At 37.2% G+C, this 26,139-nt stretch overlaps 1 protein-coding gene across 1 annotated transcript in view; it reads left to right on the top strand.

Annotated features, from left to right (window-relative positions):
* Positions 1-26,139, top strand: part of TTC3 (tetratricopeptide repeat domain 3) — a 67,664-nt gene that overhangs the window by 22,363 nt on the left and 19,162 nt on the right. The window contains exons 15-30 of the mRNA XM_075710844.1: positions 496-550; positions 5,298-5,358; positions 7,700-7,766; positions 9,896-10,033; positions 11,057-11,137; positions 11,875-11,987; positions 13,782-13,908; positions 16,590-16,712; positions 16,903-17,004; positions 17,685-17,777; positions 18,518-18,582; positions 19,940-20,076; positions 22,307-22,621; positions 23,276-23,539; positions 23,980-24,026; positions 25,713-25,769. Coding sequence (XP_075566959.1) covers positions 496-550; positions 5,298-5,358; positions 7,700-7,766; positions 9,896-10,033; positions 11,057-11,137; positions 11,875-11,987; positions 13,782-13,908; positions 16,590-16,712; positions 16,903-17,004; positions 17,685-17,777; positions 18,518-18,582; positions 19,940-20,076; positions 22,307-22,621; positions 23,276-23,539; positions 23,980-24,026; positions 25,713-25,769 — 1,845 coding nt within the window. The remainder of the gene's footprint in view (positions 1-495; positions 551-5,297; positions 5,359-7,699; positions 7,767-9,895; positions 10,034-11,056; positions 11,138-11,874; positions 11,988-13,781; positions 13,909-16,589; positions 16,713-16,902; positions 17,005-17,684; positions 17,778-18,517; positions 18,583-19,939; positions 20,077-22,306; positions 22,622-23,275; positions 23,540-23,979; positions 24,027-25,712; positions 25,770-26,139) is intronic.

Consider the following 26,139-nt stretch of genomic DNA (forward strand, 5'->3'; position numbering starts at 1 on the left):
TTCACAGGAAGGCGGAGCAGCAAAAAAAGATGACCTGTTAGTGGGGAAAATGAAACCAATGTACAAGGGCAAAGGGAAGGAAATGAAACAACTTGTTGAAAAAGACAGCGAGCTATAGAACGCACAAGAAGCGCCTGAAGATTTTTGACTGTCTTACGAAAACTTTAATCTGCTTTTATGCTATGAAAATCTTCATAATGTAGGTCTGTGTAAATTTGTCTTCCTTTAGGATGAATATTACTTCAAAAAAGGCTACTATTTGTCAGACTAGTAGATAATATAAATTGATATGGATTTTGGGGAAAAAAGTGTAAGTGTATAAATACACTTTGATTAATGAAATTATTTTTCTTTACCTCTTGACTGGGGACAGAATATGGTTGTGATTTCTGTGTTTACATTTTAGTGTTTTAGGTTTTTTGTTTAAATTTAGTGAGTAATATCTATTTGTTTTTTGTTATCTGTGTAAAACCAAACTAATGTATTTGTCATTAGGTGACTGACATCCAAAGAACAGAAAGCAAAGGTTGGTCTCTGGAGTTTCCACCAAGTGAGTTCATTTTTACTATTTATCAAGTCCGAGTTGGTTCTTCCTTTGCTGTTGCCGTTATTAATAAGCAGAAGTATATCTAGTGTTACTTTCACAACAGTAAGCTATCATGTTTCATGTCTTTTCCTGTTAGCATGGAGTTACTTAGATACTTCTCTTCTGTATTTCTGTAATTTCTTTTGTGCTTTTGTAGTTTGAATCTACTTTTCACGAATGAATTCAGAACTGAAACTGGAACTAAAAAGTAGGATGCTGAGTCACAGGCTAGAAATGCTTTCCTTCCTTCTGAGACAGGTATAGGATCTAAAAGGATCTAAATTTAAGAGAAGTGTGTGGGTAGTTTCAATATTCATAATTCATTTGTGATTACTAAAAGCTCCATATAGATCCTTAAGAAAATAATCCTGCAGTTAGAGAAGATGGAGGATACAAATTATTTGTCGGAGTGGATCTTTAGCTACAAGCTTTAAGAGGTGTAAGTTGGTGTGATTTATTGTTCATGGTTTTTTTTATGAATAAAAAAGAAAACCAACCCTTTTATAGAGAGAACTCCCACCTCCCAAAACTCCCACAGTGCCAGAGTTACTTTTCTGTGGTGAAAGTGAAGTGTGAGCAGTTCTGATCTTCAAAGCAAAATCTTTTTCTGAATTTTGCTTGGGTTTTTTATCACCTGCTAAACCTGCCGTAACCAAGAATGCATAAGATATCTCACTGACGTTCAGAAATTGTTCTTATTTATAATGTTTGTATGGAATACTGCTACTGGATCTGGACCAGCTGCATGCTCACGCTGTATTCTGAAGTTGTGATCTCCAAAGCAGTGGGTCCTTCTAGTCCTGACCCTGCAATGGTCTGAAGTCCTTGCTGCCCAGCCGTACTGTTCTTTGGACTTCGCATACTTAAATACTTACCTGAATAGGTGCCAAAGTGCAGAGCACTTCAAAACTCGATTTTAGGAAGCCAGTGTTACAAAATACTATTTTAAAATGAGCAGTAGGAAAAGTGATCTTGCTCTTGTTGACTTTGGACATATACGAACATCTTGAAGAATTAAGGGAGATGGAGAATGTGGGAAAGGTTGCAAAAGAAGAGTCAAGATGAATTTGTTGAAAAGGTGTTACATGGTAGGATAATAAGAAAAGAAGAAACTATAAAGTGTTGAAGGAACTTATTGCAGAAAGGATAAATCAGGAAAGGGTTTTAGAAAGGGGAAGTCAAGCTCTGGAAGACAAACCAGTTTTGAGGAACTATATGTAGATGGTATGAAGGGGCAAAATAAGAAATGCATGGAGGCCATAGGGAATTTTGAATGCGTTTGAAGCAAGTGACAACTAACTGAATCCAGACGTTTTCCTGAGCGAGAAGGTGTGGTCTGAATAGTAATGGAGTGTGACAACATGTTATAAAGCAAAGCTTTATTGAGGCAGTGGAAAAGACCAGCAACTACGTGCCCATACGGTGACCCGCCCAATCAGCGATAGCAAGCGCAGGAGCGTAAGTGATGCCCTGGCTCCAGCGGACTGCCAGGAACACCTGGTGTCCAGGTCGCCTGGCAGCAAGACCAAATCGCGCAGATGCCTTTTGAATGCAGGTAAGAGTTGTGCTGCCCCTTGGCTCCGCCGATGGTAGTGGGACTTGAGAGAGTCGTCCTTTACATGAAACGTGGGCAGCGTCCTGCTGCCCGTGTTGGTCGGGGGCCAGGGTGTCGGCAGTCTGTCTGTGCCGCTGATACTGGTGAAGGGCAGGGTGTCTGCAGTCTGTCTACGCTGCTGATACTGGTGAAGGGGCAGGCTGTCAGAAGGGTAGCTGATTTTTAGAGAGATTGAGGACGGAAGAGGGATAATGAAAGGCTGAATGTTGAGAGAGAACTGAAAATTTTTCTAGGCTGAAGAGATCATAGGACTATGAAATGCATTCAATGTAGTAACTTCAAAAACCCCATGCTGATGCTATGTTTTTGGTTTCTTTTTTTCTGTTTTTCCTTCCTCCTCCTTCTCCTCCTCTCCCCCTCATACTTATTATGTCAGTACTGATATAGAAGAAAATATTTGATTTGGCTTTGATTTGAAAGGAGGAGTTACGCTCTGAATGACTAGCTGATGAAAGTTTACTGTGGGTGGGGAAGAATAGCTTTGCTTTTCTTAGCCTTTGTTCACTGAAAGGCTTAAGACTCACAGGAGACTTAATGTAAAGCAACTTTATGCCACTGTATCTTATCTTAAAGTTACTGTCCTTTTTAATTTCAGTTTTTGTCTGCATGTACTATTTTTTTGAGCATGTGTACATTTCTGTTAAATATGTTTGTTTGCTCCTAATGGGAATGTCTAGCAAAAGCAATACTACTTCTACTAATATTTTAAAATGCTTGTGGGGTAAGTGAATCATGTTTGCTGTTCAATTAATATATCTCCTTAAGTATTTTGACTATAATTCAGCAGGATTTGCTTGTTACTTTTATTTAAAAGTATTTTTTTAAAAATCTGAAAGTAGTATCTTTTTAAGTTGGGTGATATATGGGAGTAGTAGTTTCTGTAGGAAATTTTTCTGAAGTAATTTTTGATGAATGGTTTTTAAAATGAGATCATTCAATGAAAAAGTGGTGCTGATTAATTCTTTCTTTTGATGGTGAGAGAGAAAGCTTGTGTTCTTTTATCTTCATTAAGACTTTGTTTTGAGTGATAGTCGGCTCCTTAAGGGAAAGGAACCTATATAATGAAGGAAAGGTAATATATCTCTATCTCTAAATGGGTAAATGATGATATACTTGAAGTGTTTGCTAGCTTTCAAAAGGATTATTGTTTTCCATCATTTAAACGTCTCTATTATGAGGAATTTGTGATGATTATTAGTGTAGCTTTGGAGTTTTTAATGCGCACGAACTGTTTCAACAGACACCTATTCAGACTCTTGTGTGACAATTTCAAGAAATGGTTCATGAAATAATTCTCAACATGTTCGGTCTTCATGATGCTTGATTTTTGTTCCGATTAATTTAAATTTTATGTCACTCAGTAGTTTTTAATGAAAAATTACTTGTGGCACAAAGCATGAAGTGTGTCTGCATATGATTTAACTTGAGAAATGAGTACACAAGACATCCCACTGGCATGAGTGAGATTACTCAAATGAGTAGATTTGTATTTTTCCACAATCACTGTCTTCCAGTATTTTGTAGCTAATCATACAAAATACTTCTCTGAGTATCATGAAATAAACATTTTTAAGCGTAGATAGTTGCTGAAACTTTATATATAAAATTAATAATTCCTTTTTTCAAATTTGATTTTATGGTAGTTCAGCGCAAGTGTAATAATAAATCAAGCAATATTTGATGATTTAGGTAGCTGTGTCTTACGTTTTGGGTTCCAGTGCTCAAATAGCTTGAATCCACGTGCTGGACTGTATGTTGTCTGTGTGATTGTGTCCAATATTAGGAAGCCATGGTTGCCTCCTAAACTGCTTCTGAGAGATTATAGCTGGAACTATCCCCTCTTGGAACAGATAGCCGAGGCAGAAGGCGGCATTCCTATATGCCTTGTAAAATCCATTAGGTTTAACTAGCAAAAAAATCTGCTGCTCTGCACCTCTTCAACTTACCATGTGTAATAAGGAACACCTGCAACACGTGGTGCTCAGCAGTTCTGCAGCTGAATTTGTCAGCTGCTTATTGGTTCCTTACCAGTCCAGAAATGCTGTTTTTTGCCTTGCTTGTCTAATCGTCTGGTTACTAGAAGGCAGCTCTTCCATAAGTGGATTTTGTCACTGTTGCTGTTAAGTCATTGCCTTGTAAAGTTCTAACTTAAAATTCTTGAAAATTAAAAACGTCTTGACTTAATCGTGAGTATGCATCTGCACATTCAGATGCCTAATGTTATGTTTTAATTCCGCAGAAAACGGTTGAGAGATTATTTTGCAGTTAATGGCATGGCTTCCTGGTTTTGACCAATTACAATACAGTATTAAAATATGTTTTCTTCTTTCTTGTTACTAATGAATTGTTACTCAGCTTGCAGAGCCCTGTGACTAATCAATGACAGTGTTAGGTCTCTGAAGTTGTAAAGTGTATTATAAAAGTTTTATGTTAAGTCTTTGATGTTAAGTTTGAGTTAGAAATGAATCAGTATCACACGATAGGTTCTTTCCTGTCTTTGTGATCCAGTATTTCCACATCATCAAACATTTTTATTTTGTAATCAGGGATGTTTATCGCGATCCAACTCATATGTTTACATTTCTAAGATTAACGTGGGTTGACCTTAACTCCTTTAGCAATGTATTTTTGAAGTAACAGACTCTCTCTGTAAAATTTACGTAGTCAAACTGAAACATCCATAGTGTTCTTTTATTCCCTTTAAAAATTCTAGTTATCAACTAACAGTGAATAATATTAACTGTGGTTTTGTATAACATACTGATTTCTTTAGCTTGGAGTCCACTTTAATATTTGTTAAAATATTGTAGTCAGATCATATCTTAGAGAATTTTAACATTCTTCTGTTTAGTTGAAGTATCTTTTCCCCTTTATAGGATTAATACAATCCTATACTAATTAATAAAAATACTATCAAGTTCATACTGTAACACTCAGAGGTGGCTTTTTGAAAAACTTCTTGGTTGTGTTAGTTTTCGGTATTATAAATGTTTAAGATTTGTTATTTATAAAGCAAAACATGAGTTCCAAGCGCATTTTTTTTCCCTTTGTTTTAGGTGATGATCATTTTGTTTGAAGTACTTTTTCTCATTACAGGCCAAAGTCATCAAAACAAAGGAAGGCCAAAACCCAAATCTGGTGACTCTGAAAAGACAAGGTTATTTATTTTTAAATTTATTACTATTTTGCGTTAGTTTATGCAGCACTTAAAAAGGAGTTAATGCAACTTTGACTCGCTGCTTGCTCTTTGCTAATTGCTTTGTTTACATACTCTTGCTGATATAGTTCATGTTAAGATAGCTGATTAAAATTGACAAAATTCCAGTTTTCACAAAAAGCCTGAGTTATTACTTCAAAACTAAATATTTTCCAAAGCTCAGCTGAATTTTAGTAAATGAAGGCATAATTTTAATAACTGTTTTAAAAACTGTTGCCCAAAAGCAAGTCACACAGTATAGCCATAATAAAAAACATGCTTCTTTACAGCAAAAGATAATAGGAATCTTGTTCCAATTGTTACCTTCAAACTTGCACCACAACATAACTCCAGCTCTATCTTATTTTCAAGGCCTCTTTGTCCTAGTTCTACTCTGTGTACCAAATAATTTTTAAACTTCATGTGCTTACCAAGAAAAAGATTTGACTGTGAGGAAAGTATTGTAAGTCAGTCTCAGAATTGAATAATAGAAAAGGACTTCTACTTAGAGTCCTTTAGCTGTTTGTAGACTTGAATCTTCGCTTAAAGCACATAAATGTCTAATTTTAAGTGCATGAATACTGCCAGTAGAACATGCTGAATGTAAATGAGTATGTTTGATGGTTTAGGGCCAAACTTAAGTTAGTTGACATAAAAAGCGCTATAGATTTTATGGACAAAATTTATGCTTCCATCTGTTACAACCTTTAAAACAAGGTTTAACAAAAGAAATAATTATTTCCAGTGATACTGGGGCCAACGTGATCCAACAGGCTGTGTTATAGGTGATTCCATTTGCCAACGTATTTCCTCATCTAATAAACAGTTAAGGAGTAAAGAACTGTTACTGCTGACTTATTTCTAAGATGACTGAGGCAAATGACGACTTACTACTTAAGGCCACACAGAATGGAAGCTTTCAGTGGTTTAACCTGAGCTGTGAAATTAGACAAATTAAGCTCTGACTGTACTTTCTTGCTTGTCTACTTCTTCAGCTAGTGTTTTTCAGTTGTGTTTAGGATGATTAAAAACAGATGAGAGGTACAACAAAATAAGCTGCTTATTGAAATAGAAAAGTTTCCATTAAGTGATAATTTTTAAAGGCAGATTTTTCATGTAGAAGAGTCCAAGCCTTTAGGAAACGTGGGAGCTGAACCTTATTATCCCCAGTCCTAACTGAAGCGTGACCACAAAGCCTACCATCTTTTAATCTGTATTTATTATGGTACAATGCTTTTGTTTTTCCATAACTCTTTTTGAATACCACTGTAGCTAGCACAATTGAAACTGTCACAGGAGAGGTCATTTATGTTATTTAACTGGGTTGCCACTGACTTCTTCCTCCTTTCACTTTGAGGGGGGGGAAAAAACGTTAGAATTCACTATGGGAACAAATCCTCTTTAAAGTAACTGAACCATCTGCAAAATTGCTTCTCTCATAGGGAAGTTTATTAGACCTGTTAAAAAAAAATACAGTATTTCTGAACAAGTGAGGTGCATGGTTAGTTATGATCTTATCTCCATTTCTCTAATTAGCAAGTTACTTGGCTTCTAAAAATCTAGGGAATCCTCTGACACGATAAAGAATTTTATCTCACATGATAAGCGTTTGATGCCTTTGTATGTGGGCCAGAACTGAATGTATGTTAGCAATAGGCAATATAGTAGCAGTAAGGATTGAGTAGCAATCTTAGCACTGTGGATTTAGATTAGAGTATCAAGCAATGCTTTGCCTCTTCATTATACTTTCTTCATTCTCTAGTTGCCCATGATGTTTCTGCTGCAGTAGTGGAAAGGAAGAGCTGGGAAGAACAACTCTGTTACGCTCTGCTCTCCCTGCTCCCACCATGCATAGCTGCTACGTGTATTTGATTTTAAGTGGTGGTTATGCTAGGATAAAGGATCTTGGACTTAGAGAAGGGGAAAGAGGCCTAAGCACCTTCTTATGCTGCTGGCTTTGGTGCAGGGAAGTTCTCTAGTCACCTGTCCCACTTGTTCGTAAGATCAACTCAGCTGAGAATAAGGTAGAGAAAATAAAACAAATAAAATGATGGAGAAGACTCCTACTTCCCTGAAGCCCTGGTGATTCCCGAGCCCGAGGTATATGAACTATACAAATAGTATCATAATCCTTGATAGTGTTACAGTACTTGTCACGATTGTGAAAGTGTGCCATAATAATCTCTAGCGTGTAGGCAAGTGTGATGTAGTTGATAAAAGTGCAGGAGTTTGTTTCTTGAAAATGAGATTACGTATAAAGTACATGTACAAACTCATGATGCCACTGTCCTGTTATTTGTAGAGATCACCTTGATTTGAAGATAGAGTCTAAAGCCATCCAAGATAAATTCTTCTGTACTGCACAACAGGTAACTGGGAATTGATTAGCATATGACCTTAAGCATAAATTATTTGTCACCTTTTAGTAACACTGTCCAAAATCTTGATTCATTCAAAAATTTACCACTTCATGTTCAGCCTGACTTTTATCAGGAGACAATGATTATGTGGTTACACTGATTTATACTGTCTTGTTGCTCTTAGTCTTCTTTTTGCTTCTCCTTCTTCCCTTGCCTTTCACATTGGAAATTACTGTAACAAAACTCAGTGTAGTCGTAGAGTAACTTATCTAGAAACATGAGTTAGTAATATAGGTCCCTTGTATCTTAATTTGTAAGAAAAACTACAAAAATCACTGGGAATCATTCAGGGATTTATATCAGCCTTCCCAAAATTCTGACACATTTATGTTTTCCTGTGCTTGATACGTACATTTGGAAATAATCATAGAACATTTTGTTGAATGGCTGTTTAAAACACTGTAAAATTCATAAATTGAGAGTTTTTCTCAGGTCTTATCAGTAATGAATGATAAGCATCCCAAGGCTCTTGAATGAAATCATGGGGACATATGTAATTAGTCATTTCCTCTCTGTTAATTTGGGGAAGTAGATACCAGAAATCTCTATTCTGATTAATTACCTCATAAGAGAAAACTGGATTCAGGAGAAGGTGCAGGTTCTGCCTGCACTAAGACCCCTCAGTTCCTTTAAAATACCTATTTTTGTAAGGCTAATGCATTACTAGTATCAAAAGTAACATTTTTCGTTGGCTTAATCAGCTTCATATGTCATGTAGCTTAACATTAAATAAATACAATTTGTTCTGTTCTATAACTATATCCTCTGACAGCATTACCTTGTATCAATAGTTCTAGGAAATTAAAATAAGTCTTAATCATTTTTCAATTAACTAATTTCTGCATTTTTGGCCTTTTCTGTATCTATTTGTGGTTTCCACTGTCTCTGCCACTTTTTTTTATAACTGTCATTAGACCATGGGTATTTTCTCATGTTTGTCCTTTTTGGTCAGTTGACAGGATGAAAACAAAGTAAGATTGAAATTCATAGATGCTCAGGAAAATACATTCAGGACATGCATTAAATTTAGTATGTCAAAAACCTAATTCACTTCACAGGGATACAATTAAATACACTATTAGAATAAAGTTAAAAAAAAAAAAAGGCAACTCAAAGGTATTATGTTCCGTTCTTCCCAAATCTTCCCATTCTTTCAATTTCTCCCTGCCCACGACCTTGTCTTCAGAATCCCAGGCTCGAATTTTAACATATGGGGGAAAAAGAACAGGCCAGTTAATGAAAAGCTTGTAAAGCAGGATTACTTCATACTGAAGATTAATTCATCCTGAAATGAGGTAGTGGCCTAAAATACGCAGGTGGGCCTCCTTGTTCTTTGTTTTCTTGCTTGTGACTGCAGGAGTAGGTGTTGGAGGAGCTTTTTAAATAGTTTAATTACTTCTACCCTGGCACAATGAACTGCTTCCCAAAGCTAGCTTTATTTTAGTGTTTCAACAGATCAAGAGAATAGAAGTTCCTAATTCTGCAACTGCTTGTCTTGATTTACAGTCTCACTGCTGGAAATTCCCGCAAACTTCAGGAAGTATCTGTAGTGAAAGGCTAATGACATAATGCATTCTGAAACCTTCGAGCGTTAACTATTAACCTCGATGGAGAGAAGGTGTAGGCAGAATGAAATAGTTCTCAGGTTTTTCAAAAATGTTAGTACACAAAATGGAGCGTACACATGGGGAAAAGCATAAGTCTGAGTTGGTTTGGGGTTTTGGTTTTGTTTTTTTTTTTTAGTATGTAAGAAGGTTTAAAATGATGCTTGAACTAAACTTGAAACTTTCTGGAGAGAAAAGGCTCTAAACTTAAAAACTAGATTTTTAAGAGATTAGCAGCAGTAGGTCCATGAAAATCTTTAAGTTTTTAGAAGTTGAATTTAAAACAGAGTTTTATAAAAATGTACCTGATTTGCTGCTTTAAAAGTGGAATTCTGGTAAAAGTGTACAGAATTTTAACAGTTGTCTGTTGGATAAGTATTTTAGCAAATAGCTTGCTTTTTTTTAAAAAAAAAAAAAAAAAGGAAAAGGCAGTTTTCTTTTCTTTTGCACTTACTGTTTTCCTAAATATTTTAGGTGGATTTAACTATGTTGCCAGAAGCAGTTAAATCCCTTGTTCATGATGGTTATACAGCCTTGATGGACCAGCGGTGTCGCAGTGCTGAACAAGCCTTTTCACAATTGTTAAGCATTCTAAATCCTTCAGAATTAAAGGTAAACTGAGAGGAATAACTTAGTTTATTAGGGTAGTTGAAGTTTATGCTTTCAAGATTGTGTTTCATTCTTTCCTTCCACCAAAATAGTCGTCATTACTGAATTGCTGCCTGTGATGTTGACTATAATGCCAAGTGTTTCACTGATAACGTAAGCCAAGGAGCTTATAAATGAGAACAGGATAGTAGCGTAGGATGTATTTTTGTTATGTTCAGTATACACATGCATTTCTAGATGCAATCTAAAAAATATTTACCAAAATAATATTCTTATAAGAATAATATAAGGTACTCTTATCAAATATCTTATTTGATAAGAAACTACTGTCCATTGTCAGCTTAACCTTTATTCATAATAATGTACGGTAAAAAGTATTTGTATTCTTCAGGTCAGATAACCCTTTGATGGCAAATCCTGTGAAATTTTGTGTATATGTATCTAGTCAATCATCCATTGACCCATTTGTCATCCTAGATTTCTTTAAATTATTGTACTGTAGTATTAAGTATTGTGTGACAATGTGTGTGCACGTGTGTTCCTATGTTTCAGGCTCCCATTTTAGTAAGGGCTGTTGCAGTGCCAACAGCAAGTCTGTGTAAGCAAATCATCCACCAGTCCATCTGGAATTGTGACCTAGTTTATTAGGAAGAAAAAGGGTTTTTTTAATTAAAAAAAAAAAAAAATCTCAATTCTGGACATAAAATACAGCAAAGACACACTGCAATGCATGAAGTCAACATAGTAAGGCCTGTAGTTACAGCATCTCTAAAAGCAGATGTTTCAGGATATATCACTTTGAAATATATGGGGGTGCCAAATGACCAGCAGTAAAGGTGTAATTAACCTTCATTTTTTATGCTAATTGTAACATACATCTGGGTAGAGGCTATGATAAGAAGGATGAGAAAACAGTGTTCCTATCTCAGGCAGTGAAGATCTTCAATTCACAGTAGACAGTAATGTTCTAGTTACCAGCAAAGTGCTTTTGTGCATGCTACTACTGTAATTTGACTCTATTTGCAGCAACTGAATCTTCATATTATTAATTATGTTGTAATCATCTATGGACATGCCACTGCTCTGCTTGGAATAGGACAGCCTGAGGTATGATGTTAAGCCACTATATTGCTTTTATTCAAAATTCTAACTCAGGTAAATTGGTCGTCTGTTTTTGTCTCTTGTTAACAGACATAATATAAGTGGGGAAGGAAAGCTTTTGTCACATTTTAGAAAATAATTACGGTTTAATAACTGAGACTAGATCTTTAATGGTTTTGGATAAATTAAGCTACCAAATAAAATTTATTTTTAAACTTTCAAATAAGATTCTTAAGTATTAATGAAGTATAGTCAACTGTTTTTATTACACTTTGTTGTAATGTGGTTATGCAGTAGTCTTTCTAATACAGACATTCTGCTTCTGAAACAAGAGAAAGAGAAGGCTTTTGGTTTTGGAAAACACCAAAACAGAGATGTGGGTTGTTTGGTGGGGGGGGGGGTGTGTGGTGTGTGGGTTTGTTGGGGTTTTTTTTCTGCAGTGTTTAAAAATACTCAATGTCTTACATTGAGTTTTAAAATGTCTGGGTGTTTGTAGCTCAGTGAGCTCAATCATTTAATTTTAGTATTTCAGAGGGAGCCCATGTTTACAGAATAAGTCTCCTTTTTAAAAAAAGGGAAGATTTTGTGTGTGTTCATAAGGTTGCTTAATTTCCTTTACTGTTCGTAAGACTGATCAAAGAATAGGGCATACTGACCCACTCTACTGGAGCAAAAACAGCAGAGGAAAAGTGAAAAGCTTCTGGCAAAGTGTCACATATTTTTGTCTTAAATTTATTTTGAAGGCGTTGATAAAGGCTGAAGACCAGTTTAAGAAAATAATTGAACAGTACCAGGAAGAAAGATTTGGTTGTTTGGCGTACTATGGAATTGGAAAAGTATACCTCAGACAAAACAGGTTGGTATGATATAAAGCTTCAGTATTTGATACAAAAAATATTTTCATTTGAAAAACCATGTGTTGGGGGTATTTTTAATTATTCTTTGTTAATCACTAAATTCATACGTCAGACTGATTTATTACAACTTTAAGTTTGTTACTGCTAAGGATGTAATGGGAGCCGCTGAATCGAGCGGACTGCAGGGCATGGGGCTATGACAGACTGGCACACCCCTGCAGTGGAGGAGAGCTCACAGGAGAAGGACAAAAAACTATGATCTCAGGGAAAAATGTATCGTAAAGAAAGCTTAACTTAATCACAACACCAGGGAGACTGGAGGGTGACCTTGGTTTGTGATAAGGCAGCTGCGCAGGCGGGTCGCTGGGTTCCCTGAAACAGATAAGAGTAATGTCTTCCTGAGCTTGCCAGGCCAGCATGGGGAGAGGGGGGAGTGTATACGGCTCAGCCAAATAACGTGCGGAAGCTGCCCAACTAATAAACTGCAGAGCAAAGGGCTTGAGCTGGCTTCAACCCGTGTATTCCTGGTGGCGTTTCTTCCCCGCACCCTGACGGTAAGCGTACGCAGACTGGTGACGGGAATTCCGTTTGCCTTGGTTCAGCTGTGTTTGCAATTGCTGTGTTAACGCTTGTGTCGCGATTTCAGTGTATCGCTCTATTGCGGTACTTCGTCAGAATCCCCCGTTAATGCCTGCGGCGGGTTGGCCTTGGCTGGCTGCCAGACCCTCACCCTCCAGGCGCTCCCCCTTCTCAGTGGGAGACGGGGAGAAAATAAGGCGAAAAAGAGATAAAGACAGGGAGATCGCTTGCTCGTTACAGTCACCGGCAAAACAGACTCAACTTGAGCAAAAAGGATTTGATTTATTGTCTGTTAAAATAGAGCTGGATGGTGGGGAAACAAAAATCACCTTCCCCCCTACCCCTGCCTTATCCCAGGCTCGACTTCGCTCCCGCATTCCTGACTCCTGTACCTCCTCCTCCGCCGAGCGGCGCCGGGGGATGGGGAAGGGGGGCTGCGGTCCGGCGGTAGCAGTGCCCCCCTGCCGCTCCTTGCCCCACACGTCCCTCCCCTGCTGCAGCTGCAGCGTGGGGCCCGCCGCCGGCCGCCGTGCCGCGGGCGCATCCACCTGCTCTGGCAGGGGCCCTCCGCTGCTGCGGGGTGGCTGCCTGCTCCGGCAGTGCCCTCTCCGGGGGCCGCAGGGGAATCTCTGCTCTGTGCCTGGAGCACCTCTTCCCTTCCTCCTCTTCACCTTAGTGCTTGAAGAGCTGTTTCTCACACTTCTTTTTCCCTTAACTCCTCACAGCCGTGCAGTATGTTTTGTCCTTTCTTACCCATGCTTTCCCTGAGGTGCCACCATGTTGCCCGAGGGGCTCGGCTGCGCCCTGTGGTGGGTTCCTTGGAGTACAAGTAGGGGTAGCAGTGTCCTGTGCCTCCTCCCTGGCTGGGCAGGGTTGAAGGTCACTACTGAACATAGGCATGCTCTTACTCTCTGCATCGACAAGCCCACCCACATTCGTGGGTCCTTTGAATATCAGCCTCTCAGTCTGCCTCATACCTGGGCCCCTTACTCAGGCTGGCTTGCTGGCTCACACCTTGAGTCTTTTATACTGAAGAGTCTTTAAACAATTAACTTAATGAACCAGGTGCTCTTTCATTCCACACGCTCTTACGTAAGTTACCATTTTTTTTCCTTGGATCATAAAATCAATCGTGAAAGTATTACAGGCCATGTAGCAATTATTCGTACATGATCTGTTGTACATGAACATGTTGTACCTGTTTCAAACTTCAGATTTTCAGATGCGCTCAATCAGTTCATGAAGTCACAAACAATGGTTAATCACAAGATAGTACCTGGAGTATTAACTTGGCCCACAACATCTCAGGTCATTGAAGAGACACGGACAGAGAATTTACAGGTATGTTTTAAAAAAAAAAAAAAAAAGGCACAAAACCCTGTTCTGTCAAATAGCCTTAAAAAAAAAACAGTTGTCATCCTCCTCCCTCCCTCCCCATTGTCAAAGCCAAAGAAAGATGGGCGAGAGGGAGGTTTCAGCCTGCAGCAGCCAGTGTGAGTGCTGCTGCTCATTGTCTAAGAGTGTTTTCAGCCCCAAGGCTTGGTCTTTGTAGAGCAGAACTCTTCTTGCAATGACAAATTTGAACACCTGGGAAGCGTCCCATTTACAGTACAAGGGAGGAGGCTCTGTGTCAGGCTCTGTGCTTGAGTATTTCTATGCAATAATATGGTTCTAATCTGCTCCAGGTGTTTCATAATGTGTTAACTTCTTAGTTGCACCAAACTTTAAGTAGATGTGAATACTATACACAACGTAATGCTAGGGAGAACTGGTTAAAAATTTGAATTAGCAAAAATGTGAAGTTGAAAATTTCAGCGGTGGTGCTGTATTTAAAACCAAATAGGAGAGTTTGACTGTGTAGTTCTTGGTCAATGCAGTGGGAGTTGTATGGTAAAATTCCTTGTTTGACTTGAAAAATCTAACTTGTGGTTCTGACACTACAAATTGCTTTCTCATCGTTGCATTAAGAGGTTAAAGTAATTTGGCAGATGCCCAATTTGTCGTTGTAAGTCCGGTCGCGTTCAGTGTACTGAACTGTCACGATTACAGATGCACAAATAACGTGAGGCACCTTCCGTCTAGTCGCATTCTATGGACTACCACGGCCACACTTAAAGCATCTGGTTGCGTTCAATCAGAACTATCACGGCTAGATTAATGCAGTGTAGTTTATTAAAGCAACAGATATGCAGGTTCTTTTGGATTGCTGGTGATAAATTCACTGTCTGCAAAGCATGTGCAAATACCAGAAGTATGAGTAACACAGCCTGGCTACAGATGCATTAAAAGATGTAAAGCGACTATATAGAGGTTGCTAAGTTTCCCGGGGAGGCGCTTGGTATAACCAAGTGTTCGACTCTTACCCAAAGGCGTTCCGATGTGGGGGAAGAGAGGCTCAGCCTGTTGACTAATCCCAGAAGTCAGAGTGGTACACAGTGGTATCTTCCCTAACATTCTCTCTCTCTTAAGTTATTTTATGGTATTTTTTACCTTTCAGGTGGAGCTTGAGCGACTCTAGTCATACATACCTTTGTTATGATTGGTATAAAGTTTTCTTGCTTTGTTTTTAAAGGTATAGACTAGGAAAATTCAAAGCGCAAGCTCAGTGAGGGGTGGTTGTACCTTAGAGGCGGGTAGCTTTTGGGATGGAGGTGTGTTTTGGTATTATAATGATATTATAATGAGCAAAGTTTACCAAAAGGACAGCATTTTGTCAAAATTGTGACAGACTGTTGGCCCGGGGTAACAAATACACAGCTTATCAGTTCCGTGGTACCTTCGAGTTCCCATATCATCAGAGAGCTTGGCCATGGTGTCTCCACACTGCTCCACCCTCCGGACATTTCCTCTTAGAGCCAGTACACCAAGTTCCCCTGGTGTTGCCAACATCTAAGGTTGCAGGCCTAGGGAACTTTCAATGGAATGGATTCCTTGCATGCCAGTTGCACTCCACCCTGGAAGCTTTTTCAATGCTGTACCTTTCCTAAAAATGTGAATATAAGTTTAATTTCTAAGTCGCCTCCAGCAATTATTCCACAGTCATGCTGAATGGCTTTTTTTTTTAATTATTATTACTGTTGTTATTGTTTTTAAACTATAATTGAGTCACTGGTATTTGTGAAGGGTTTCTGGATAAACCATGCCATGAGAGGCAAGACGCATGAGCTTCTCTGCACAGAGGCAGTTTGACATGGTAGAAAATGCTAGGTTATTCAGTATATGAACTTGGCTGTACTGTACTGACCTGATTCGTTTCTGGTAGAAGCAGCAGTCCTCTTGTTTCCTAAACCAAAACTGACCTAAAGATTTCTCATAGACCCCCAGCTGACACCACAGTAGTCTGGCCACAGTTAATACATCAGTGGTCTGGGACTTCTGGAGAGCATAATGCAAATATCTGAAAGGCTGTACTGGGGGTCTGTTTGTTGCTAATAATGTTTTATTAATCTGGGCTCAATGCCGATCCTATGGGACTTGAACTGACTTTTCATAAAGCCACTGAAATGTCTTTACCTCAGATGCAATTCTGGGAGATCTCACTAGCTCCAGTGCAGGGCCAGGTCTGAGCTGTCCCTGGGAATGTACTTGATCCTGTAATGCAGATCCCAGGTGAGGCACTCCTGAAATGCTGGGAAATGACAGAAATGAGCAGGTACTCCATTTTTGTCACATTGCCTGATTAATCTGGCTCATCATTTTGGCAATGGAAAACATCCTATATTCTGATGTGTTCGGAATTGCTCAGCATGTGAAACATTGGTCCAGGATAAACCTGTATGCAGGGAAGCTATAAGCTGGAAGCTTAGCTGACAGCCGTTCAAATGAGCTTTTGAATATTTTGCCATAAAAGGACAATCTCCCGTATCTTTCACTTGAAAAGGGTTGTTCTTTTGGTATTAGTCATTTGCTGTTCAGAAAGAGATATATGTTTAACTGCAGAGTTCCCTAGAAGTTTGTAAGTAGATACTGAATCTTTTCCTGCTTTCTGTGCAATTTGTCTTATATCGCTTTGTGTTTCTCAGCTGATTTTAAAGAATTGTATTGAGGAATGCAAGTTCCCTCGAGAACCAGATGCAATTTGTCGATATCAGCAATGCCATGGCCACTCCAAAATCCAAATATATTTTACAGACCCAGACTTTAAGGTAATTTTTTAGTTTAAAGGGGTTTGGGAAATAAAACTTCATGTTTACATGTTTTTTGCCCCCTTTCATATTAATGAGCTATGTGTAACACACAGTCTTATCCTATCTACTGTTAAGTTGTGCATTTTTTCCTGTGGGTTGGGTTTTTTTTTCTTAAAGATGTTAAATTCACGTTATTTCTCAATGTTAGGGTTTTATACGTATTACTTGCTGTCAACAATGTAGAGTGGAGTTTCATATCAGCTGTTGGAAAAAGCTGAAAACAACAAACTACAGTGATAAAAATGATAAGGTAAGAGCTGTGTCTGACAATAAGCATTTTACTTTTTTTAGTCAAGATTATAGCATTCCTTTGGTTTCTGGTAAGTGCAGTGCTACAGCCTGATGTTCCACCTGCATGACAGTGGCAGGAGGAGAGACAGGAAAGAGAAGTCTCTTGCTAAATTGTCTGACATGCAAGTGTGGGTGAAGCTTGCTGTTGTCTACAGTAGAAAGGCCTGTCGTGTGAAGGCTTAGTATGCTTAGCCTGTTTATCTTGCATCATTTATGTTCGCCAATATGGAAGTTTTATTGTGTCTACAGTCTTGCTGTTGAAGCAACAGTTCGACACTGAGCATGACTAAAGGAATTTTACAAAATACATTAGCAGCAGCCAGTGTACAATTAAGGGAGATCCAGGCAGAGTATGAACTCAAAAGAATATTCTTGAAGTTGACTCTTGAATGTGGAGTTGGAGGAGGAGGGGCTTAGCTTTGGGTATAACCGGTATATGCCACAGATGTAAGACCCTTTTGATTTGCAGTCCTTGCCAAGTCAGCTGTCACTTGCTTTCCTCATCCAGCAAGAGTTTAGGGCTGTGCTAGCTTTAATGACCTTTGTCAACCTCAAATGAAGAAATTGTAATCTGTATAGGAACATAGATTTTGTATTAATTTAAATGTCTTTTCTTGTGTGTATCATCTTCTCCTACAGGATTTTCTTCACGAATTGTGTTTTACTCCTGATTGTACAGGCCTTATTTCAAAAATAGTTATTTTCAGTTCTTCTGGGCTGGTAAAATGTGAAGTAAGTAAATGTTCATACAAAATATGAAAATAATCTTTAAAATATTTACTCTGGTAAAGGAGATAAAGTGAAGATGAGGATGTAACTGCAAATGAGTAAATAATATGCTATCTTAACTACAGAATCTGAGCATTATTTAGGAATATTAATTACCTCTTCTGTTCTTACCTGTTCTTCTGGTGGAGCAGGCATTACCTTATGGTATTGGTTTAGAATTGTCATGGGTGGGAACTGGAGCTTCATTTTATATTTAGTTTGTGTGACATGAAAGGAACTGTTAGTTTAACTCAGAGTTAATCTTTCTAAAGGAAATAATTGTATTGGAAGAGTGCTCTTACTCTCTACAGAGTCACAGGAAGATGGATATTTCTTCTCAGAGCAGTATTGGTCTGTGAGAAGCAAAAAAAAAAAAAAAAAACCAAAACCCAACAAAAACCCCAAACAACTGTAAAGTTTGCTTCCTGCCCACTGGTAAAGCAAAACAGCCTCCAGTTCTTCCTGACTTTGTGTTACCTTTTAACCTGTCTTTTCTGCAGATGAAGAAGTATTGCTGTATACCAAGTTAGAGCAGTAGAAGATAATTCTAGGTAGACCTTCATGAGGCTTACGTAGGCTGTATTACCTCTTTTGTAGTATTACTTCTACTGCTTTCCAAAGCATCAAACATTCCTGGGTTTTGAGTACAGCAATGTTGCGTTGTAACCCAAATTTAATTAATATGATGTCACTTATTTTGGTAGTTCGAACAAAAAATCACAAAAACCAAGGAACCACCAAGAGCCAGTATTAAACAGAAATGTTCAAGGTAAGCTCTCTATTGTTTAAGTTGAATCAATTTGAGAACAAAACAGGATTGGTTTTCATGCCTTTTTAAGAGTTGCTAAAATACCACAAATACCTCGGAAAGCTATTCTTGCCCTTTGCCTCTGATAAACTAAAAAGTCTGATAAAATATATTATGATCCAGTTATAAAAGCATTTAAATTAACTTGTAAAACAAGATACGGAGCTACAGATTTATAACGAGCACAGGAGGGCATTAACTGGTATTGCTAAATAAATTATTGGTAGCTCTCTAGTGGTCATAAAGTTCTTGAAAAACAACATTTTCAGTTTGGCCACAGGAAACTGTTTTCAGATATACAGGATATGAGTTGATCCAAATCTGATTTCCTACACTTACGTATTGAGGGATAAATTGTCCATTACACCATTGACTTCCCGGCAGTTTGAACCAATAGTTTTTTAATATAAATTGCTGCAGTCATCTTTAAGTCTTTATACCCAAAACCTAATTTCATTGTGAAATCTGCAGGCAGGGAAGTAACATGTGGGAAAGTGTGATTTGGAGGCTGTGTGCAGAACTTGAGGACTGTTTCTTTACTTATGCTCTCCATACATGTCTTTCATTTGTGCTGAGATACTTAACAATTCGAATTCTAATAGAATGGGTGTCTGTTATTCTTCTTAATGGATTGAATGTCTTAATTACACTTGACTTTCACTGCATGTGTATCTAGATTAGAATACCACCTCTGTTTTCAGTCTGAGATTGCAAGCATTGTTCTATTCCTTCCCCTTGCTAGAGGGAAGAAACTCAGCAAGATTTTTAGCAACTTCGTGTGCAACACAACTTTGTGTGAATGTTTAGAAAGTGTAAATTAAAACTGTATGTAATGATACTACTTCTGTTGTTCATGCGCGTACCTTTGACATAACTGAGTTTACACTTTTTGGTCAAGTAAGTTTATAATTAATGAGGAATCATGCTGAGAGGATGAACAAAATTGATTTTTAAAAGTTAAGGAGATCAAATGTTACTATTTGGTTCAAAATGTTGAGTTATAAATTGAGAAAAAAACCTGATAATATTTAAGTTAATCCTAATTCAGACATCATTAATAGGAGTAAAAATTGCTGCATCTTAAGGATATTCTTACACTTACATACTTGATCTTCATAAAATGTCTATGAAATTTTGTGGTCTCTTAACTTCTAAATGAAAACTAGCTTTATTATATTTGTACGTCTAAGCATAATATTTTATAGTAGAATGGAGCTTATAGCTATTGTCAGACATGAAAAATAACTGAGATGTGCCTAACTCCTTTGGCAACTTATCTCGGCTAATGTTAGGCTCACTTCTTAATTGCTTTTTTCAGTCTGAGAAAGTTAAAAATGAAACAAGAAAAAAAATTGCGACGGAAACGTGCACGAGAAGAGGCACAGAATTCTGCTAAAAAGAAAATAGAAGAAAACCAGATGGAAAACAAACCATCTCAATACAGTCATCACAGTGGTATGTAGAAGTATAGATTATTGTTCTAAGTGATCACGAGGTAGCATAATTAGCATTCTGAATGTCCTAAGTCAAATTGTAGCAGAATACTAATATTAAGCATAGTCCCCCCCCCTTAAAGACTTGCATTTGTACTTAAGATCACTTTAATTTCAGTTCTGGTTTTTAATTGCTAAATAACTGTAAGATGTTAGTGTATGGTTAAGTTCCTTATAGAAAACCTTTATTGCTTCATTGGTTCATGAAGAAGCAGCCTGAAGAGGGCACAGGCTCAAATTTCAAGTTAATCTATTTAAAAGTGGTTTCAGAAAAAGCTTTATGCCCAGCAAGTTAGGACACTGCTACAGGAAAAAAAAACCAAACCTGCATCTCAAAGAAAGAACGCTATCCTAACTGCAGAAACTGCAGTGACTTGAAGTATATTTCAGAGGATTGGGGGAAATAAAATACTTCAGCCTGTAAGTATGTAGTCAGTTAATGCTTCAGCTTTTGTTGTTCCAGTTACAGAATGCTGTAGACCAACGTATTTGAGGTGTGAACCTTGCATTTTGTATTAGGGCAAGCTACAGTGAAAGAAAAATGGTGATTTTTTTTTTAAAGTTTTTGTCTGTATTATTAACTTCAAAATAGTGCTTATGTTAATTTCCTTGTAGAATTTCATATTAAATACTTTGAGGGCACTTTTTCATCCCATACATGCCATATGAGTTCTCCAGAACCCTGTTGCCTGTTCAGTGGCATATCCTGTCACTTTCTCTTTAAAAAGCTCACAGGTGCTAAGCTTTTTGGGGGGTTTTTTCTTAACCATTTTGTTTGAGAGCAGTCCCTCCCATTAGCACCGTAGATTACCATTTTTGCTTCCACATGGTATTCTAAAATCACATTCAGTTGACTTTTGTGTGGCATTTTTTTAAAGTCTAGGCTATCTCCTTTCCTGTGGCTTATCTTTAGTTCTGGTCCTTGCATCCACTGCAGGTCGCTCAGTTACATGTATGTGACTTGACTGTCCCAAATGCCCCTAAAACTTTGAAGAACTAAAAATGCCTTTGGTGTGACAAAAACACTCACCCTGAAGTACTGTGGGTAAAAGTTGGGACACTGATGCAGGAATATATCAACACCAAGCAACATAACACAGTTTGGCAAAAATCCGTGTGTTGGTGCTGGCCAACCTTTTTAATTTATCCTGAGTTAATTCCGTACTAAAATTGAAGTCTTGCATATCTTTGGAGACAAGCTATCTGTTACCCTATTTTTTTGCTTGGGGAAATTTTGTGAGGAAATCTTTCAAAAAATCATCTAATTTAATCTCCCAAGCTGTCTGAGAGGTTGAGAAGCCAATTTCAGGGGAGAGCTAGATCACAAAGGGGTTTTTTGTTTTGTTTTTAGCAGCCATAGCTACCTTTACAAGCAGATTTGTTCTTATTTAAATTGGAGAGGAGGGCAGGCGAAAGGCGCACTTGTTTGTATGCACATTTGTAAGATAGAGGTTTTTGATGCAGACTCCTGCAGGATTAAACTCAGGCATGGCTTATACCTGTAGAGTTCATTGAATCTGTTCGTATGCTTGGAACTGTTTAACAATGCATAATTATTCTAGGTGTGATATGTAGTGCTTTGTTTTTAAAAAATTATTTTCAGATCTACATCTTTTGACTATAGTTACTGTCAGTTAAGCTCTGAAAGTGGCATTCTATAAACGTGTGGTCTTGAAGAATAATGAAAGCTGAAGGCTGATACAAGCCAGTAATTTTTTTCACTCTTGTTCTATAAAGAACTAGTGGCAGGGTCAGGGCAAAGGTTTGCTACTAGGTGTATGCTCAAGCATTCAGAAGTGTGCCTTTGCTGTGGGAACTGATGTTTAGGGGAGTTCTGTCTCTGCATCAGGGCTGGCGTGCAGCCCACACAGATAAATCTGTATAGACAATTGCTTGAAGGTACTGTGACTGGCAGGTTTTTTTTTTTTTCCCTCTCTCTGAAATCTCATTAAGGTGCTAAGGATTGTTTCTTTGTGTAAACAAAAATTAAAACAATGTTGTATCAAATTCCTAATGCTAAGGCTAGTTTATATGGGAAGTTATATATTCTGTAATTTTCAGTGTTGTGATAAAGCAAATAATTAAAACCACTACTTAGTCCAAATTATCTGTACTTTAAAGTTGATGTTTTTAATTGTGGTAAACAGACATGAAATCTTGTTTTGTTTGGGTTTTTTTGAATCCTGTTATAGGTTATGTTCAGGATTTATATGCTGGTGATCGAGTCCTGCAGCATATCAGTCGAAATGCTGAGCAAATAAAAACAGCTGTTCGTGATGCTTCCAAACTATTAAAGGAATTACTTTCATGGTTTGTAATCAGTGAGGAGGATTACATGTCATATTGCAAAACTAGCAGCATGTCACATGAAGTGATGGAGCAACTCATCAGTTACTTAATTCAGGAAAAAAACAGAGTAAAAACAAGGGGTTTTATCCATGTGCTGAGTGAGCTGGAAGAAGTGGATCCCAAATTACACAAGTGGCTGAAACATCTTAACAACTTGGGTAGGCTATATGTTTATGTAATAGCAGAAGACCTTACCCTGTCATAACTGTTCAGTTTACAGATGAAAAGATAACCTCCCTATTTTCCAGTCTTGCTTTCTTAACTTTAAATGGTAAAGTAAAGCTTTCCTCTTTTTCATTTACTTGATCCTTAGCCAGGATTTCTACAGAAGAAAGGCTGACCATTGGTAGGTAACACAGGAGCAACCTCTCTTGTCTCTGCAAGTAAAGCATTCTAATGTGGGCAGGGCTTTGTCCATGTAGGAAAGAGAAAACTGAACAGATTTATTTTTTTAATGTCTTTAAGTTCTAGAATAGGCTTAAATGATAGTATCTGCATAAATAATAAGATGCCAGAACCTTGGACAAGATTTGCATTCTTAATTCTGTTCTGTTGCATCCATGTCCTTTAAGGAATTTATATAGATTCATTCTACAAATAATAATTTGGTGTTGACTAAGAGTCAAATTTATATAAACTCCATTTATAATTTTTGTTTGCATTTTCAAGATACAAAAGGTTTTACGCAATCTGTTTCAGCTGCTGTATAATTTCTAGAACAAACTGTTCCTCTTTGAAGGGGGATATCACACTGTAAGCACTAAAACTCTGGAGCCGGAATGAAATGTCTGGTTTATTTTCATCCCTCTTAGGTCTGACAGCTACAAAGAACTTTCTCCTTCAATATGGACATTTTTTAAAAGAACTTGACCTTTCTATTTTAACCACACTCTGGAATGAGAAGTATGGTAGTAAATTTGACTATGTGACAACTAGTTCTGAAGACAAAGAAATTCATGAATATTTCTTAAAACCACCCCTAGAGAAAACCCGTTGTTTTATATGGCTGTTGGAAGACAACAGAGGAAATTTTCCATCTCTTCATCAAGCTTTAGATGACTTCTTTGATAAAATGGGTAAGTATGCAAAGGTTATCATTCTTACAAGCACTGAATTTTGTCTGGTTTTACACCACATTTGATGGGCCTTGTAAAAGGCTGAAACTTCAGCAAACTAGTAACTGCCTCATATGGGATCATCTGCGTTCAGTGCCTGGAAGGCAATATGGCCTCAAAAGGCAAGCCACCCTTTTTTAGGTTACATTCTACTGGTTTGTTTCATGTGCCACAGCCAGCATGTGAGTTTACCTTTATGCATATATCTTGTCCAACCAAAATAAGTATTTATCTTTCAGTTTAAGCATAGAGATTCTGCAACTACAGTCTTTGAGATGCTTTGGTGGTATTTGATAAAGGATTATAATAATTGTTACTATAATTTCATAGCTCACAATTATAAGTTACATAAAATATTACTATTTCTGTTTACGGATGTGACTCTGATATCCTTCCAATAGATGACCCTACCATTATATTAAAGAAGCACGGAAATGAAAATATATCGGTAAGTGAACTTAATGCTTATTTCATGTAACCTCAGAAACAAGTATGAACGTGGTGTTTTAAAAATGTGCAAAAGTGAAGAGAGATGTGCATCTCTTGGTTTATTTTTACATCATCATCCTTTAGACCTGATTAGAGATTTACTTTTTTGTTTTATCTTCTCCCCCTGCCCCCTTTTCTTAAAGCATTTGAAGACTGCGTACCATTTTTCCTAAACTTCCATCAGTAAAATACTTTAGTGTTTTCTCTTTAGTTAAAACATAAATCAACAAGATACCTTTTAGATTATGAGTATTTCAAGGATGCAGATGAGGAGGTTGTAGTGGAAGTGGATTGAGGGTACACTGATGGGCCGTATCACCTCCTTTGGGTAGGGAAAATAAGGCAAATAAGGTGCACGGGAAGAGCATGTACATATTACTTGATAACAGCAGTTTGGTGTTAACTAAAAAAAGTCTCTCCAAAAGTATCATTGGGGAATTTTTTTTTAAAAAAAAAAAGTGCCTGATTTACAAACAGAGAGATTCTTACTAACTACTGTATCTGCGTATTTACCATGACAACTGAACTTGAAGCGTGATTCTTCCTTGAGTGTCGTAAACTTGGATCTGCATAATTTTGGACACTAATTGTACTGTACATTTTACAGTCCAAAGCAACAACTGGGAAAGTAGTGTAACCCGGCTTTACCTTCAGATGTCATTAAATTGTAAGGCTAGGAATTTGACGTTTGTTCCTCTAATAAGCGAAGTAAATTTGAAGTGGGTTAGACATATTTTGCATTTGTTCATTACAACTTATAGATGCTTTTCAGATTCGGCCCATAGGTCTTAAACTGTACATCATTCTGAATCACTTTTTGATTAGTATCTTAATTAAAATCCATTCTAAGTGGCAGAAGTATATTATATATTTGTTAATTATGTGTTTGAGGCACTCTCATTTAAAAGTACTCTAGCCTGCAGACAAATTTATCTGTACAAAACCAAGATTTACTTTTGATACAGAATAAATCTTTAGAGTTAATTAATTAATATACATCTTAATAAGATGTGAAATCCTTTACTTTTTCACTTCATGAATTGGAAATCCAAGAATGAAATTAAAGCCATTACAATAAAAGTACTTGTATTTCAGTGTTACTTGCATCCTAAAATAAATTGTTAATAAGTTACTGTTAGTAGAGTTCTGTTAATCTATAACCACAGTCCTATTAAGAAGTGAAGATGCATTTTAGTTCCTTCATCATTGCATATCTTTGAAAATTGAAGTGACCAGAACATTTGACGGTTCTGTTTGCTTCTTGTTCCCCAAAGGAAACTGTGTTGTGTAGGATGACACAGCTGCTGAAATAAGCAATTTCAGCTATAAGTAATGAGCATGCATCTGAAATACTAAAATGATAGAAAATTCTGTTTTTAAAAATCAATGTTTTATGCGTTTAAAGAGGAAAATGATGAAAAGGAACGAAATGGATCAAGTCTTGTAAAGCTCTGCTGCTTTTTGTGTTTTGCAGCTGGGGATGGAGTGGAGAGGGTGAAGATTGCATGCTTAAACTTGTAAATCTTGCTGGTCAAACCAGAATGAGAATTTTAATATGAAACTTGTTAAAATTTACATACTGGTTTTGCAAATACATCCTAATTTTATTCTAATGAAAAAAAGTGACTTTATTTTTCTGTTTCAGACTAATGGTATCAAAGTTAAAAACAAAAACAGGAAGAAGAACTCAAAAGACTCAAGGGTCAGTAACTTTTTAGCTGCTTACTATAAATAGTTTTTTTAGAATTGCTGGCATTCAGATGTATAGACGCTATTATCCTAAATACCTTGTGGAGACTCGTTCTTGAAGTAGTTTTTCCTGAAGTAAAATAATGCCATTAAGACTCAGTTAATAAGTTTTGCTGTGTTAGAATATGATTTTGTCAGTATAGAAGTTACTTATAAACTTGAAAAAAAAGTTATTTATGAGTAACTTAGGCTCTGATTCAGTACCAATACATTCAGTCCATCCACTGTCTTAAGATCAAAACAGTAATTCAGAATTAATTTCCCATATGGGAAAATGAAAAACCCACCTATGAATACAGTACACTGCCTGCACTATGTAATTA

Source organism: Pelecanus crispus, chromosome 1 (genome assembly GCF_030463565.1).
Source record: "Pelecanus crispus isolate bPelCri1 chromosome 1, bPelCri1.pri, whole genome shotgun sequence".
In the NCBI taxonomy this organism is placed as follows: domain Eukaryota; kingdom Metazoa; phylum Chordata; class Aves; order Pelecaniformes; family Pelecanidae; genus Pelecanus; species Pelecanus crispus.